This window comes from Pyrgilauda ruficollis, unplaced genomic scaffold, assembly GCF_017590135.1.
Source record: "Pyrgilauda ruficollis isolate IOZ18807 unplaced genomic scaffold, ASM1759013v1 scaffold36, whole genome shotgun sequence".
In the NCBI taxonomy this organism is placed as follows: domain Eukaryota; kingdom Metazoa; phylum Chordata; class Aves; order Passeriformes; family Passeridae; genus Pyrgilauda; species Pyrgilauda ruficollis.
Genome location: NW_024525045.1, coordinates 5267008 through 5284604, shown reverse-complemented (window position 1 = coordinate 5284604; position 17597 = coordinate 5267008). Strand labels below are relative to the sequence as shown.

General features: G+C 44.0%; 1 protein-coding gene across 1 annotated transcript; it reads right to left on the bottom strand.

The window, feature by feature from the left end:
• Nucleotides 1–11718: 11718 nt before the first annotated feature.
• On the bottom strand, nucleotides 11719–17387 carry SCG2 (secretogranin II). Its single transcript, XM_041475696.1, has 2 exons — nucleotides 17353–17387; nucleotides 11719–14063 (listed from the first exon to the last, which is right to left on the bottom strand). Exon 2 carries the CDS (start codon nucleotides 14055–14057, stop codon nucleotides 12180–12182), a length of 1878 nt encoding a protein of 625 aa, XP_041331630.1. The 5' UTR covers nucleotides 14058–14063; nucleotides 17353–17387; the 3' UTR covers nucleotides 11719–12179.
• Nucleotides 17388–17597: the final 210 nt, after the last annotated feature.

The following is a 17597-nucleotide window of genomic DNA, read 5'->3' as shown; positions in this document are numbered from 1 at the left end:
AGCAACGTTGGATACTTATGGAGAAGGGCTGGCCCTTGGCTCCATTGTTTGTAGCACAATGCTTTTCATTCAACAAGGAAGGCACAAACCAGTTATAGTTCAGCTAATCTTACTGATCTTGTTTTAATTAATCCCTTTCAATGGAAGCTCATTTCCATTTGCACAATCAGCCTGGCAAAGGCAGATACTCCTGCAGGAAGAAATCACCCCAGCAGAAAAACCACTCTTGAGATCAAGCCTGGGAGACATGAGACAAACAAGCAAACCAGATGTACAGAGATAACAAAATAGGAAATTGAAGAACAGTTTATGCTGCTGTCTCTCCTAAGTTGGCTGAGTTGTTTTGCATGTGTGACTAATGTTGCAGAGGCAGCTGCTGCTGCCAACAAGAGCCAGCATCTCATCAGGACTGATGCAGCACCAACCTGACTCTGCACATGCTGGAAAACAGCAGGAGATGGAGATGGCTGCTGGGAGCCTCTGAAGTGACCACAGAGGCTGGGTGCTTTCAGCTCTGTTGCTTTCCAGGGAGCCTCCTTTAGGCTGTACCTCCCTAGCTGCCTGTGGAGCTGCTCCTGGGACTGTGTTGTCTGATCAACTCCCACTGGGCAGCTGTAAGTGTCCTGCAACAGCTACTTTGGTTTTACTAAAAACTTCAGCAATGTTTCTATTTTAAATATAAGAACATAACAAAATCCTTTCTAGGTTTGTGGAAAGGGTTTGGAACTTAATGCCCAGTTACAGCAGATTTTAACACAAGATTTAAAAGCTTAGAAACAGCATTAGAGAGAGGAGGGAGCTTTAGAGCTTTGCCTTAGGGATGGGACATATTTCACAGACATGGTCTCTAAAGACCCATACAAAGTCTGGGAGATACTGATGGCACTGGTGGACTCCCACTGAGCTCAAAGCAGTCAGATTTTTGCCATTAATTTCTCTGTAGGCATTAACAGAGCACAGCTAGCCATGTGATAATGGACTCTGCTACAGCTCTGCAGAAAGTGAAACCAGAGTGTAGTAAAATTTAATATTTCTCTATAACAGCAAATACTCTGAATTGTGAAGATGCTATAGATATTGCAGAAACATTTGGTAACTAATTGGCCAGAGTACTTGTGGATACTTTTAGCATTTCCTCTGCTAGAAATGGAACTGAAAAGGCCAAGGCTGATGCAGTTATAATCCCATTTCTGTATTTACTGTGTTATATGACCTCAGGCAAGAGCTGATCAGCCAACTCCTGACTGCATGTGCATTGCAGAGCATCTTCTCTCTCTCAGCCTGCACCTCTCAGACATCTCCTGGGGTCAGTGTGGGCTGCAGCACTGTGTTCAGGCAGACCAGCAACAGGCCTGAGTGCCTCCTGGACTGCTGTGGATCCTTTGCAGCAGCCCCCAGACTCCCAGACGCCATTTCCTGATTGCCAGCACAGGCAGACAGGTGCAGGTGGGATGCAGGGAGCCCATGCTGAAATGGGGAGCAGCGCTGAGGGTCCCAAGGTGTGGGTGAGAAGAGCTTTTACTCCTGGGGGACATGGGGGAGCATGGCTGGCAAAGCTGGCTTGGCAGTGCAGAAAGCCCACCCCATGGGTTTGGGTTCATATTGGGTGTGGCAAAGAAATCAGCAGTGGAAAAGTCTCCAGAAATTTCTGGAAAGCTATCTGTCTTTAAAGACAACACAGCCTGTTTTCTCTTTGCTGGCTCATGTTTGCTGCACTGCAAGCTTGGCATTCTAAAGGCAGGTGAGGAACATGGGGACCAGTAACTGGAGCAGTCTGACAGAGCAGGAACAGATGTAAAACTTCCCAGGTCAGGGTAGCCCTGGCAAACGTGCCACCACACTGCTGGGTGCCCTGCTCCAGTGAGAGGGGATTCAGCTCTGGGCTTGCAGGAGCTGATGAAGTGCCCAGGAAAGGGTGAATTCACCTACTCACCTAAAGGGGTGAACTCACTAAATGGGTGAACTCACCTAAAGGGGTGAGCTCATTAAATGGGTGAACTCACCTAAAGCAGTGAACTCACCTAAAGGGGCCATGGGCAAGAGCAGAGACGGGGAGGGTTGTGTTCCCCTTTGGTGGACCCAAAGCTCTAGCTGGTTTCTCCTCTCCTGAGCATGCAGGAGATGTTTCACCAGAAAGTCCCTTGGGAATTGCTTCCTCTGACAGATACATGCACACACACACACACAGAGCTCCTGCAAGGGCTGTAGCACCAGGTTAGACTCATGAACATTCTTTGCAGATGCAGTAACCTGACTCTGTGATTCATTTATCTCATGACTCTGTGTTAGCATCAGAGCTGCAGCAATTTCAGGTTTAAGGAAGATCCACCCTGTAAGTAAAAGAATAATTTACATTGAAGTAGCTAATTGGCACCTCAACACTTTAATATATCCACTTACAATTGCATTTGGTGTTAGAGAGTATTATGTGAGGTACTAATGACACTGTCTTCCTTTCCCTTTGAGCTTTCTGCAATGGGCAGAAAACCATGCTGCAATAAGAGGCTGGTCTCTGTAAATGACTTGCTAAATTGAACTGGATTCTCGAAATTAACTTTAAAAGTCAGTCGAACTGCTCTCCCAGCACTGCAAAGCTGAAAATTATATCAAAATCTAAATTACATGTGACGAAAGCAAACTGGCTAGTTCTGGGGACCAGAACTATGGCTTTTATATGCTATTATCAGTAATGGCCCCTGACAGACTTCTCTTGAATAACAATACTTCCATGGGTGGGAGGATACCTTATTCTTGATAGAGGATATTTTGCATTACGCTGTAGTTGTGTCTCGACATATTTATATGATATTTAATTCTCCACTAATTCTCTTGCCAGAAGGAATGCAGAAAGCCTCTTACAGATGATATTGGCCACAGAAATGCTGGAAAGAAGATCCTATTTTCTGCTTTCTAGTGTAAGAGAGGAGAATGATATTTTCTTTCCTTGAAACAAGATTTTTTATCCTGAAAAATTAAAGTCTCCTTTGAGTAAAGCAGTCTGCAGTTTCCAGAACAGGTAAAAACCCTTAGAAGCTAAATAGAAAGGGAATTTTCAGAAGAGAATATAGTTCATTTTATGTTCAGATGATTCTTACCTTCAGTTTGCACTTCATTTTTATAGAAGAGCATTAAGAACAACTTCAAGAGCTGTATAAAAATTTGTGTGGTGTGAAATGCAGTGTTTGGGCTTCTGTAATGTTTGGATCCATGTAAGTGTTGGAAAAAATGTAGCAGGGATAGATTATGAGCATGTCTGTCCTTACGTGGCCCCAGGCACTACCCCCTGTGCTCCCCAGGCTTGAGGATCAGGCTGATGAAGAAAAAAACCTTCCAGAGCCTGCCCAAAGACAGTGGCCTGTGGCAGGGGAGGGCAGGGGAGGGCAGGGGAGCTCTGCCCAGCACAGCCCTCTGTCCCCTGGGAGGGCTCCCCCCTGCACAGCGCCCAGGGGGGCTCCCCAGCCAAGGGGCAGGCTTGTCCCGAGGTATCCCAGCTCCTGGGGCTGCAGGACACTGGAGAGTTGTGCCCTGCCCATTTACAGAGGTTATAAATGCTCAGAGGGTGTGCTTCAGGAGGCACATCAGTGCTGGCTCTTCACAGAGACCTTGGACATTTTGTCCTTTGCTCTCCTCTTACCTGGGCTGGGGAAGGTGGTCCTGTCACAGCTGTGTTCCCACACCCTGTCATCCTCTGCTGCTCTCTGGGCACAGGGCAGAGAGGCTCTGCTGGGCAGGGACTGGTGCTCTCCCGAGATCTGGCAGCACGTGGAATTGTCACACACTCAAACAGGACATGGACAGGGGGCTTCATTTGTCTCCACGTAATTATTGGTCTAGATGGCCAAACCTCTGTACTCAGTGAAGGCAGCAGGGCTGCAATAAGCTACCCCAGTACACAATGTGGCTATTTATAAGGAAAAGCCAACCCCAGTGTTTTCTTAGCTTTGCCAAGGCACAGCAGCTTGGAAATATGAGCTGTTTTAATGTAGATGCCCAGTTTTGGGCAGCCAAATTGTTTCACAGTTCCAAAATTCATAATATTTTTAGAAAAACAGCATCCCTGGCTTTAGTTTCTTTTGCCAGAAAATGGATAAGTAACAGATGCATTGATGGGCCAAGGCTGGTGCCTTCCTGTGAGAAATAGGTCTTCAAGCTGAAGACCTGTCTCCAGCTTCCCCAGTCACATCTGGTGGCAGAAATGGTCCTCCACACCTCATTCCTAAACCTGTGAATGTCAAGCAGGGTCTTGCCTGCTCTCCTTCCATATTTTCTCCTGTCTGTAGCAGAAGCTGCACTAAAGCACCTGCTGCTTTGTACGTCTCCGTGGTCTTGTTAAAAGGGGGGTAAATCACTGCAGTGCCTGTGCGCACCCAGCAAGGCTTTATAAAGCAGTGCACGCCTTCTTCTTTGGCTCTTGAAAGATATAAAGTAAAAAGGTCAAGGTATAAATCCAGCTTTGTACTCATAGGATATGTAGGAGGACAAATAATCATATCTTGTCAGGCAAATGACTCTTTAAATTATTTCCATCTCCACTCATAGAAAGTCACAGCTACTGAAATGTACAGCTCGATAGGTAAAATGTGCAGCTAGCCTAGAATTGCAGTACATCTATTTTCGGGTGCCACAAAACACATGTTCATCAAGAAGGCTATTAAAAAATTCATTTCCTAAAGACATCAGCACTAGGCTATCGAGGAGATCAAGTACTGGGTAATGAATTTCACAGGCAGCATAATGTGCACTATAAAAAGGTGAGCTATGAGGCAAAGTCATTTCCACAGGAAAAAGGTGTCTCAATGGTCTTGGCATAGGATAACTATATTCTACTTTATCTCTGCAGTTTGATATGTAAAGTATGTATTTTTAAAAGGTCACTTCCTTTTTATATTTATAGAACAGTCTGCTTTTGGCTGCTTCTTTGGAGAGGTGCTATAGAGCAGGAGTTATTTTAAAAAAATACCCAAGCCAAAGGTGAAGTCCCACTTTTTTTTCCACTCTGGATATTCAAGCTGTAGCAACTGGTCAGCAAGGACTTTATCCACAATAAAATAGATTCAGGATTTATAAAGAAGATGATTAAGCCAGGCTTACTGACTCATGCACTAAGATAAGTCAGGAGGATGGTAAATGGAAGAAAAGGAAATTACACAACCTGACTAACAAATGAGTTAGTCAAGAAAGTAACCACTGAGGTGTCAGCTCAAAGACAGAAGGCTCCCAAAGCCTGAGGTTGCCCAGGGGAATGCTCACCTTCAGGCAGTCTCCAATCCCATTTTCCCAGGATGATTCCATTATTCTGCAGCATGGCCAGGCTCCCAGTTACCATTTATCTTCCCCATGGCACATGATGGTAGCGAGTGACAGAGGTGGGAGGCCTCCTCAGCCTCATTCATCACCTGGCTTTGGAGAGCACTTCAGCCAGTGTTAAGTTAAAAATGTAAATGTTTTCTTTAGCAGGTTTAATGAAATAAAGCTAATCACATTTTCTGACTGCCTACTTGTGAATCAGAAGGATGGCAAAAGGTGTTTGAGCAAGAATTGATTTTACTGAAATTTTCTTGGAAGGTCGTTGTCAATATACTGTTCCTCAGGAACTTGACCTGCCTGCCACAATTTATCTTAGCATATTTTTTAATATCCAAATTACTTACCATCCCTTTTGTTTTCACATCTGTGCCTGAACAGCTTTCCTGTTGTTCAGAGTTGATTCTGTAGCCTGTTTGGAAGGTTGGTGGGGAGAGCTGAGGGGGATCTCTAAGGAGCATCCTAGTTTGGAGCCAAGAGGTTTGGAGCCTGGAGTGGCTCTCTGTGCACGAAGCAGTGACCAGCCCCACAGAGGGCACATGGCTCTGACCTGAAAGGGACTTCATGGCCACAGCAGAGCTGAAGAAAACCAGACTTCTCTGTGGCTTCCCCTGCAAAGTGGTTTGTTTGAGTACACAGCAAACCACGTTTGAGCTGTACATTTGCCACTGTGTCTCCAGGTGTTTGCACTGCTGTCCCTGACTGTCCCCACCTGGCAGGGGGACATGGGGCTGCCGAGGCAGTGCCAAGCACTGCTCTGTCCATGGTGGAGGATGCTGGTTCCTGCTCCACGTCTTCTCTGGGCTGGGAATGAGCTTCAGCTTAAAAACAGCCTCGTTACGTGGGATATCACACAATTTCCTGGCACGGAAACAAATAGCACCACGCAGCACAGAGCTGTGAGAAGTTGTTAGATCCACCTGCATTGGGTCAGATATAAATAAGACTGATGCAAAAGGTGTTGCCAAAAGGAGAAGCAGGCAGCAGCTTTGAACTCTTGTGTAGCGTCAGAAAAGTGCAGTGTGCTGACTCTAAAAGGAGCAAAGTAGAAAGAGCATGAAATAAAACAAAATCAGTGTTTTTGTAATAAGTAAAAAAATAACTAGTGATAAAGTTTGAAGATTTGGCAGCTTTCCTTTTTTTCTGTTTTTTTTTTACAGTTGCGTAATTTTCAACAGTAATTTTTCTTCTCGAATAAAAATATGCATAAACTTTTCCCTGCAGACAAAGATCCTATGGATGAAATATCTCCTTTGTCACAGGGAGGAGGCTCAGGAGTGCAGAAGACAGAATATCTTGGCGTTAGAGCAGCCACTGTGCCCCAGCTATTTGTAAAAGTTTGTGCTACAGTGCTTGTACCAGCTTCAGACCACACACTCTGAGTGAGGAGAGGGCTAGGGGTCTGGAATTTTTTAAATAGAAATTAGAAAGTCAAAAATGCATTTAAACAAAGTTCAGCCTGACTATTTCTTCTAGGAAAGCAAAGTCTGAGGCCATGGTTGAGACTAAAAGCTCATGAGTTTGCACAGTAACATTTGTCTTGTGTAAATTACCCAGTAGAATATGGTGGGAGTTGCAGACTTACATACAGAACAAAGTTTTCCAATCTAATTTCGTTTTTTTTTTCCCTTAGCTTCTTTCAGTGTGCTAGTCACTATCAAAAAGTTTCTACCTTGTTGCATTCATGTTTGTAAGAAAAAAAATCAATTGATAGTGTGCTGGATCTGAGTAAATTTACCCTGGCAGAAAACAGTTTTCCTGTCAGATTATATTTCCATCCCAAAATTTACTTGCAGGGATTTCACACATCTCCTGTTGTTATGCTAAATTAATAATAAGCAAGGAATGTTGGGATTTTCCCCATTTAATGATTTATCTTTGTTTTTACCTTTTTCTCTGTGTGTATATGCTGTTCCTGGCCTGGCTCTTACACACTGAATAGGAGCGTACAAGATCTAAGTGGTTTGTTGTGCTGCTGTGACATTTATTAGCAGGTGGCAAAATATGTAGCCATGGTAAAAATGTGTTTCTTTGCAGAAATTATATGTTGCATCTCATCCAAGCAGTCTCATGCCTTCTCTTAGGTCAAAGAGGAGAGAGAAAAGTGGGGGTGGAAGGTTCCTTTTTGCATTCAGGCTCAAGATATGTACAATGTGAAACTAAATGGTATCTAAAATTTGAGCTAGAAAAAATGATCCACTTAAAGGAAGTATAATTTTGGAAACAGTTTAATAGATGATAAAGAATGACCATATGTTTCACCTGGAGAGCTCAACAGACAGATGCTGTGCCCTCCTTTCTGTGTGTTGGCATGAGCTTAGGGCAAGAGGAAAATAACCCAAAAAGGCTTTCCCAAGGTGACCCTGAGCAAAGTTCTGTCAGGGAAAGATGCCACTGTTTCCAGCAGATCAGGTGTCCCAATGGTGGTGACTGCAGAGCACTAGGAGAACTGCCTTGGTGTGGGTGACCCCCTTGAAAAAGTTGTGCTCAAATTTGCATAAGCACTTAGTTCTCATTAAACATTTAAATGGAGTGGCACAAAATGCACCCCACAGCTACACCTGAACGGATTTATTCTAACTTAAGCAAGAAGCCAAACAAACCCATTGGACCCAGACTTGCTGACATAATCAGGGACACACAGAAGTGGTATAAAGCCCATAATTTTTTTAGGTCCTGTCTTGGATCCTGCTCATCCAGCCCAGAGGACCTGGAGGCTTCGTGGCACTCCCACCAATGTATTCCATGAGAGCCTGGCTTCTATGCCAGGATAAAGCATGGGGCTCTACTTTCAGGGTGATGCCAGGAAGGGTTTTGGGAAGCATATCACGGAGCAGGAATTGTAGGGGCTGGGCAGTTGCCAAACAATCCCTTTTTGAGATCTCCTTCCCCAGGTGTGTAGGACCTGCCTTGCTCATGGGCTGCAGGTTTTTGTCTTGGCAGAGCTCTGCATGTTGGACCATGCCATTACACAGCAGATCTGCTGAGTGGCTGGGGGGAACTTCTAAAATAATTGTGCCACAGTTATTCACCAAGGTACATTACATTTGGAATCAGAGGTCACTTTCCTTTCTTTACAGGGGAAAACATTGTGAGTGAACCTGTAATTTTGAGTACACTAATTCCAAGACATTTGCAGATACCAAGTGGTTTCCTGGAATAACAGCCTCTCTCAAGAGAAACGTCAAATGCATTTAATCAGCCACATTTAGAGCTCTGCTACATCTACAAATGAATTATTAACGATCTCAAATGTTTTTGAATGATCCAAAAGTCAGGAATAACATGGCTCTTCAGCTAATCAGCTGTGATTCAGGGCTTCTCCTTTCCACTTTATGCACTAGAGGCTCTGCACCTGCCTGCTGCTGCTAACTGGAGCTCCTGTAGCTCACATTAACCTCCTTGGAGGCGCCTGGGTAGCTGAGCAAACGCAGAGTGCAGCTGACATCCAGCTGTGTCTGTATGGATTTGTGCAGCACGCAGTAAAGAGCCGTGGAGCCTGGGGGAAGGTGCGGGATGCTCCAGGGAATGCTGCTCCCACGCTGCAGCCACCACTGCACGCCCCGCAGAGCTGCTCTGCTCCTGCGATGCCATGTGTCACCTGGCTAAGGGGAGATGGGCTGCTCAGGTGTGTCTGGAGGTGCAGGTTTGGATCGTCAGTGCTCTCATTAGTAGCAGCAAGAGTGGCAGAGTGGAGCTGTGAGACAAAGCACAGCTCAGGCTGCCTGGGCTCCAGCCTTGGCTCCCCTTTGTCGTGTTAAGAAAATCATGGCTTATGTCACTTCTCCTGCAAAACAAGTGTCTTGTAAAGTGCTTGGGGAAACAGTTACAGCTGTCACATTACATGCAGCTCAACCCCCTCCACTGCACCGTGGAAATACCCTTTTAGAAGGAAATAATTGCTGCAATCTCATTTCTCCAGTCGAGGTAATTTGGTTACATTAATTTTTGAATCAACAAGTGTTCTCATTTAAGAGCTCCAGCTGACAAAATAATGGAATCATCAAGAGACAGATGTAAACAAAGCACTTGCAGTAGCATATGAATTAATGAAAAAAACAAAACAGCATTTACTCTTATGGGTACTAATAAATGAATTCTAGGGTATGTACAAAGAAGAACTACCTCAGATCCTGAGGAAGCTGTTCAGTAGCTTGATGTATTAGGATCAAATACAGAATTTCTGTTCAATCTGCGTGTTAGGGAGGACCTTAAATATGAGGACACAATGAAGCAAGTTTTAGGAGGAAGATTTGAGCAGAAACATTTTCTTTGCTGGACAAAAGCCACTGACACAGAGAGTATAAACCAGCTGCATCTGGGATGCTGTCAAATCATAACACAAAAAGGGAATTAAAAATCTGTTCCTCACTTTGGCCAAGTAAAAATTGCAGGGTAGTCACTTTATCTTGTATATAATTATAGTAATAAGCTTGACAGTGTATCTGTTATGGATTATGCATTCTGTGTGCATTATTAACAACATGACTGTTTGTCCCACTGCACCCATAAGGAAAACACAAACCACAGACAAATGAAAGCAGAAGCAGCCATGGCTATTAAGAACAATTAAGTACTACACAGCCTCTCTGCAGGGGGAGGCTCTGGAGTGGTTTAATGGAGCAGATCTCATGATGGGATGTACATTTGGATAATGCTGTCTTGCATACTCAGGTATAACTATTTCTCTGCTGCAGGAGCCCTGGTTGCATAGCAAGAGGCAGCTATAACTACCAGGAGAATGCTGCCTATTTAATATTTTCTCATTTCATATAATTCCAATATAGAGTTGGAGATGAGTTAGAAATAAAGCTCTTCATAGGGAGGTTAGTTGTCTGCTTTCTGTGGCTTGAAGAGCGAAAAGTACTGATGTAACTTCTTAGCTTGCAATCAGCTTGACACTTCCACACAGCTCTGTTAGACAAAGTTCTGTTATTTCAAGCACAACTCCCCTTTTCTTATTTGTGAAGGTGAACCACAAAGTCCCTAATGGCTTCCACACACTGTGAGTGAGGTGTTCTTCTAAAAAGTGATGTAGTTACTCATGCCAAGATTAGGATTTTCCAAAGCTTATTTCCTCTTCCACACAGTGTCTGGCAGCATCTGTCCTTTTATGCATAGGTTTGTACTACTGGTTTCTCAGATCCAAAATCATTCTGGTATCCAAAACTGTCATTGAGGTCTCCCTGAGTAGGAGCCTGGAGGCAGTCAAACAGCTCCCCAGGGCTTGGTCACCTCAGGAGCCTGGGTAGCCCAGGGCTTTGCAGTGCTGCAGGCTATGCCAGGAGGGGAATGACACTCAGGGACTCCCACCTGTCATGTGTCACCACGTGTGACATCTCTTCCAGGTCCTACGCATCCCTGGAAAATCAGACGTTATTTTCTGGTGTGCATTCAAGGAACAATGGCTGGAACAGGGGCTGAGCTCCTGGCTGCGCATCTCTTCCAGGTCCTACACATCCCTGGAAAATCAGACATGTTATTGTCTGGTGTGCATTCAAGGAACAATGGCTGGAACAGGGGCTGAGCTCCTGGCTGCTGTGAATGCTCAGGGTAATGGTGACACTGAAGATGAAGTTTTATTTCTGCAGCCTTTGTACTTCATTAGACATTGCCTTGCCAAGAATCATCCCCACCCCACTTAGCCCAGATGAGCTGCTGCAGAATACCACAGGGAAAACCACTTTTAAATGATAATCCTGGAAATTAGCTGTCCCAGTGAAAACCACCTCTGACTCACAGAGTTATGCAAGCACATTTCCTTCTGCAAAAGAGCCAGAACCTTTCCAGAACACCTACTGCAGGTCATAACAGGAGCTCGAGACATTTCAAGTGTCCAGATAGTGTGCTGAATAGTAAAGGTTTTCTGTGTATTTATGTGACATGTAATGGTCATTTCATGGAGAAGAAAATAATATTTTCATCAGACAAACCAACGCTGTTCCTCCCAGGGGAGTTCCCTGCCTGCCTAGCCTTGGAGCCTGCCTCTTTGTTTGTGGCTGTCATCGTGAGAGATGGAAGGGGACTTGTCTGCAGAGCTTCCCAGAGCTCACCTAGGAAGGTTCCATTTTGGTTTTTTTCAGAGCTTCATCATCAAGCCTGTCCCAACTGGACAGATCATTTATGTTCCTCCTGCTGCCCATAGGTACTGATATAACTCTTAATTATGTGAGGCCAAATTTTCAGCTGTAGGTAATGCAGTTATTACATGGATTGACTCCAGCAAGCTCTTTAGGTACCCCCTGCCCTTACGGGTAACACCAGGTGATGTTCTTATGGCCCAGAAAACCACAAGTTTATGCTTACAACTTAGTTTGTAGGAAAAATAATATATTTTAGAAGAGTCATCTGTAGAAGTAAAAATATGTTTCTAATTAGAATGACTTTATCAACTGTCACAAAGAAACAAAGTCGATTGTCCAGAAATAATTTATTCATCAACAATAAAACACTGAATAGAAAAAGCCTTGTAAATAAAACTATATATATATATAATGCTTTATTTTTTATTTGATACTGCACAAAAATCACTACAGACAGTAACAAAATAATCCAATTAATCTTAAAAATTTCAAATTATAATTGTCACTCTTCATTTATCATGTTTTATTAACAATGCAAAGGTCATTTGTTTACATGTTATACTTTTACTTGATATCATTAAATTGTTTCTTAAAACACTTGAAGCAATTTGCTGTTTGCCCCATAATTTATAACATATATCAATAAACAATATAACAGCTCTGAGAAAGATATGCAGACTGTTCAATGGTAAATAGTCTACCATAGGTTGTTTAGTGTGAGAGCAGGAATAAATCACAACTGAATCAGGATAGAAGTCAACACATTGAAGAGAAATAATACTTGGGGAACAATTACATGTTTTCCATTGCTCGCTTGGTGATGTGATCTCTTTCAAGCTCTGATTTCTCCTGTTTTAGATACTCCAGCACCTTTGCCAGCATATCCTCATCCAGGTACTGCCTGCTTTGTGTGTCATCAGCCTCCCCGGCCATGGAGAGCCTTTTGCTGAGCGAAGCCAGCTTGGCAGCCTCCTGTGGTCCCAGCTGGTTTAGGTGCTCTCGGATGGCCTGCTCCAGTTGCTCCTCTTCCTGCAGGCTGCTCTCCGGGGCTGCAGCCGGGACTCGTTTCATCTGGTTGGTATTGATCACCTCGGGGTATTTTGCCAGCACCTTTGCCAAGTAATCAGCCAGCTCCTCATCCTTCTCATTCAGTTTCTCGTACTCCGTTTGTCGCCTTTCCAAGTCGTTCATCCAGGCAGCTTTAGGGAACAGGTGTCCTTTCAATCTTCTGGGAATGTAAGACAGTCTTGGCAAATCATTTTCTTGATTAAGACGATTTAGTAAGTAGGAGGGATTCTGATTAGCTAAGTTGTCATTTCCCAGAAGGCTGACAATATCTTCAATATTGAGGTCTTCAGGTAGATTTTCTGGAATAAGAGGCTGCTTCATGTACCCGTTTTTAGAGTTTATATTATTTTTAAATATATCACTCTGTCCCAGATTGGTTTCAGTTATCTCGTCGAGGTCTTCTGGGAATTCCATTTCCTGCTCAGCTTCCAACCTTTCGTTCTGAAGCTGCTTTTTTTCTCCAGCTTTCAACATGTCTATTAAATCCTCAGGAGGAATTTGCAAATTCCTTGAGATTTCTATCAGCTGAGCTATAGCCTGAGGATCAAGTTGTTTATCCAAAAACATGGATGCTCTTTTTTCCTCAAGTTCTCCTCCAGTCCTTAATTTCCTATTCCCAGCACTACCCATCAGCCTCTTCAGGTAGTAATTCATTAGTTTTGAAACATCCTCTGACACTTGATCTTTATTTTCTCTTCTTATTTCATCCTCAAGGAAGCTGAGTTTTCCTGATCTTTTCATTTCATCGTCAATCTCCTCTTCGTGTTTATCAATTTCCTCTTTGCTGTCTTTTATCTCTTCCTGGGTTTGGCTTTCCACTTTTTCCTCTATGGGATTCCAATCTTCTCCTCCAACCACATCTTCATAGGCGATGTTATTCACTTTATACACATCATCTTCATCATCTGTATACAATTTCTGGTCCTCATCCAGCCTTTCTTTCTTGTGGCTGCTGGGTCCTGCCATCTTGCCCAGCTCCTGGAACACCGACTCCAGCGTGGCAAGGCTCTGGGGGGTGTACTGCTCTTCCACGACCTCGTTGGTACGCTTGAAGGGACTGTCTCTTGAGCTCTCTTCATAGTGCCCAAGCGGCATCTTGAGGTACTTCTGCCACCTCTCAGGCCACTTGTAAGCCTCGTAATCATCAGTTACTCCAGCTGGAAAGTTGTTATCTGAACTCAGACCGTAAGGTTTATTCTCCTTTGGGCCAGCTTTTGACTCCTTCTCGGCTTGCCGCAAGGCTTCCAGCATTACCTTAACCCACTGGGACTCATCTTCAGTCAAAGAGTCCCGCACACCATCCGGGAGGTGAAGCTGGTCCTTGCTTTCTCTCTGTGGGAGGAGGAACGGGACACCTTGATAGGAGTTGTAGTCAGGGCTGCTTTCTCCCTTGTTGGTTTGCTTGCGAAGGTCCTCTATGTATTCCAGGGCTTTGATCATATCGGGGTTTGGGAGCCTTTGTAAGTTTTTCATTGCATAGTCTGGGTCTTTCTGAAGCAGCTGGTGCTGCTGGAAGGAGGCTGCATCAACCCAACAGATCAGGACAAAGAAAAAGGTGAGAGCACAGGCTGTTCCAGGCTGGAAGGTTTTACTTTCTGCCATGATTTCCTTTGAATAAAGAAGAAGAAAGAAAAAAACAAGCTGTTAACACATGGAGACAGGCTTAGGAAACAGAGCTATGCAAGAAATGCTTTATCTCTATGCTCCATGTAATTTATGAACATTAATTGTCCAATGGCAGCACCAAAGTACAAAACACCAATCCTTTATAACTCATTAAATACCCATAGATACACCTAGATGTCATTTTGATCATGAGAACAAAGCACCTAAATGACAAAATTGGTGTATCCATACATTTAGATGCTGCTCAAAATACTAATATTAAAACTACAGACAGAAATATTTGGTGAGATTGCTCCATAGGGCATCCAATTTCATACCAGGACAATACTGCTCAATGGTGCTAAATTGCAATAAAATGAATGTGATGAAGTGAACATGACATATAAAATTACTTGCAAGTTTATTTATGTCAGCACTGATAGTACTGAAACTATTATTTCCTTTACTATGATATTTCATTTTAAAAAATTATTTGTGTTACAAGGGAATATCAGTTAATGACTCTATGATTCATCCTCCTAGGGCAATGATCTCTTTTATGAGAGGAAAAATATAATTTATCCTAAAGGTATAAAATAATTTTACTGAATCCTTGAAAGGCCATCTTGGAAATGAGCTCAAGTAGGTAGGTTCTGAGTGGTGATTTCATTCATTTGCTTATTCATTCACTCCAGCAGAAATTGAATCAGGTCCCAGGACAGGCAGAAACCTGACCATTGGCAGATTTGGTTAGACTAAATCAGTAGAAGCCCACATCTGCCCAGCTTACACCAGACAAAAATAAACTCTGGAACAGAACTGGGAAAAATACACCTCTGACAGAATGAAGATGATTACAGCATCCCTGTGCATGAGGATACAGCTGCAAAAGCCCAGCCTTGCAGGGAGCTGGGCACCCTCCACACGGCACAGGGGGAAATTGCCATCGGTCTTTCCCCAGGACATGCTCAGGCACTGGCACACTGGGGCCACGGGACACATGAGACTTTTCTGACCCAGTTACGTTAACAAATAAAATAGAATAATGAGAAAGGAACAATAAAGATATCAACTGCTTTGATTAATTGACCTATTTTGGTTTCTTTGGTTTTTGGCTTGGTAAAAGCATTCTGTTGTGACTCTGGTGGTTCATGAGAGCCTGAAAGAGCTGTGCACACCTGTGTTTACCCACTGCTGGAAGCAGAAAGTGAGCATGAATACATTCATTTCAGCTCACTTGTAGATCTTTCCACTCCATTTTTGTCCTTAATGTGACTTAACTAAATAATTAAAGCACTATCAGTTCAGAGAGCTGCTTATTTTTCCCCCTTCAGTATGCATGAGCAGGCTAACAGGCGTAATAGCAAACAATTTCCCCAAACATTTCTGACTTCAAGCCTGGATACATATGAGCATTGATTTCACAAATGATTAGTTCAACAGCTAATTAGACAGTCCCACCCTCCGGATCTGAGTTTGCCCTGAGTCAAAGCCAACACATTGCTTCATTTTCTGTCACAGAAAAGGCATTAGCCCTGTACATAAATGTATATATCTGTTAAAAAAACAAACAAACAAACAAACAACAAAAAAAAAAAACAAACAAAAAACCAAACAACCAAACATCACCTAATTTTCTATTTCTGCAGCAAATTAGTGAACTTAAGACTTTCTTTTTCAGCAGAGACTGGTTATTAACAGAGTTCATTCAATCAGCACATGGGAAACTGTCCTTTCCAAGGGATGGGGGAAGGGAGAGTCGTTCTATAATCATCTGCCAAGCACCTCCCACTCACAAAGACCAGGAACTCACCCTCCTTCGCTGCACACAATTTGGATTGTTACAGCCTTTGCAAGAGCTGTCAGCATCCCACTAAAATCAAAATGTGTGCAGCCAGGCAAAGTTTAGTTTAGTGTTCCACAAGGATGTTGCTCAACTGGGTATTTCCTTTGCAGAAATAACAGATTATTGCCTGCTCTCTCCATATTTTGTGTGCATTTGCCTCTAGGTCAGTTTTTACTGCTAATTAATTGGTAGATGATATTTGAAAGCCTTGTCAAACAGATTTGGGAATGATTTCTTTTACAAGCTCTGAGTTCGGGTCATAAATCTTGTCATTAAATATACTGCGCTATCCAAGGCAAGAGGATTCCTCCTCAGTCTTTCAGACTTCAATTCCACATTTGTTTTTAAAACAGGACATTTTAGCCTATCTTTAGGAAATATTGTAAACATTCTCTCCTGTGCCTCTCAAAGGACAATATGCTAAAACAGCTCTTTTGTCTTCAGATCGATAACTGTGAAGCCAGTCTAGATGGAGAGCATATTTTCTCCTCTATTAGAACCTAACAAACAGGAAAATCATCTTTTAGCCAACAAATGAAGATGGAGAAGCTCCTCTTTACAAAATGAGGCAATCACGATCAAAATTTAACACATACAAAGGCAATACGGACTGGAAAAAGTTCGCTAAAAAACAGACACAGAAAATATCTTCTTTCTGGGATGTTTCCATGGTAGCAGTAATTTTCTCTCTCATTCTCCTGGCAGTTGTTTCTGATGTGACTCTAATGTTTCCAGTGAAATTAAGCTATGAAAACTCATAGGTTTTTCCTATAGATGTGTCCCTGCTCTGACAGATTTAGGTGAAACATAAGAGCAGTTTTCCATAGGGAAAACAAATATATCGTGCACTCTTCCTCTCATTTATTTTTTGCAATAAAATAACACGACTGCAGCAAATTTGCCTTGTTTAAAAGCATCTCTAACCCTTTACCCTGTGGAAGGTACTGAAAACACAAAACAGCAACGAAGGGTAAAAGCCCAAACCCACGGCAGCCCTAGTGCATATAAGGACTGTTTGCAAGCGGATCCATCTGGGAAGTGACTCGGAGGGTGTTTGCATCCGAGGGAACCCCCCGCCCATCCGCCGAAGCGCGGTGCCGGCACGGCTGAGCGCCGCCGCTCCCGGGAGCGCTCCGCTCCGTGTGAGCCCCGGCCGGCGCTGACAGCACACGGCTGCGATATCTGTGCACTTATACACACATACATACCTACACCTTTACATGTATACTATATGTGATAGGGGCGCATTTTATGGAGATGCGTTGCCTTGCAAACCCCAGCCGCGGCACCACCGCCTCTCGGTGCGACTTCACCGCTCTCTCGGTGTCGGCTCCTCCCGCGCAGCCCTGGGGCTCCGCGCTCCCGACATCCCAATCTACATCCCTGCATCCCAACCTACATCCCTATATCCTTACATCCCTGCATCCCGACGGCCCTACAGCCTACCTGCGCTGCCGCCGCTCCGCCGCTCGCCGCCTTCAGCACCGGACAGCGCCCGCTTATAGCGCCCGCTCGCAGCGCCCCGGCCGCGCGTCACGGCCGCGCCCCGCCCGGCCCCGCCCGGCACAGCGCCCGCGCGTCAAACCGAGCGGGAACAGGGGGGAAGGAGCGAACGGAGACAAATACAGAGGGGGGAAAAGGCACGAGGATAAAGAAGGAGGGAAAAGCAAGGCAAGGAAGGCAGAAGGGGG

Bases quoted from the DNA above. Each gene is read 5' to 3' on its own strand.
- SCG2 (XM_041475696.1), bottom strand. From the start codon at position 14,057: ATGGCAGAAAGTAAAACCTTCCAGCCTGGAACAGCCTGTGCTCTCACC.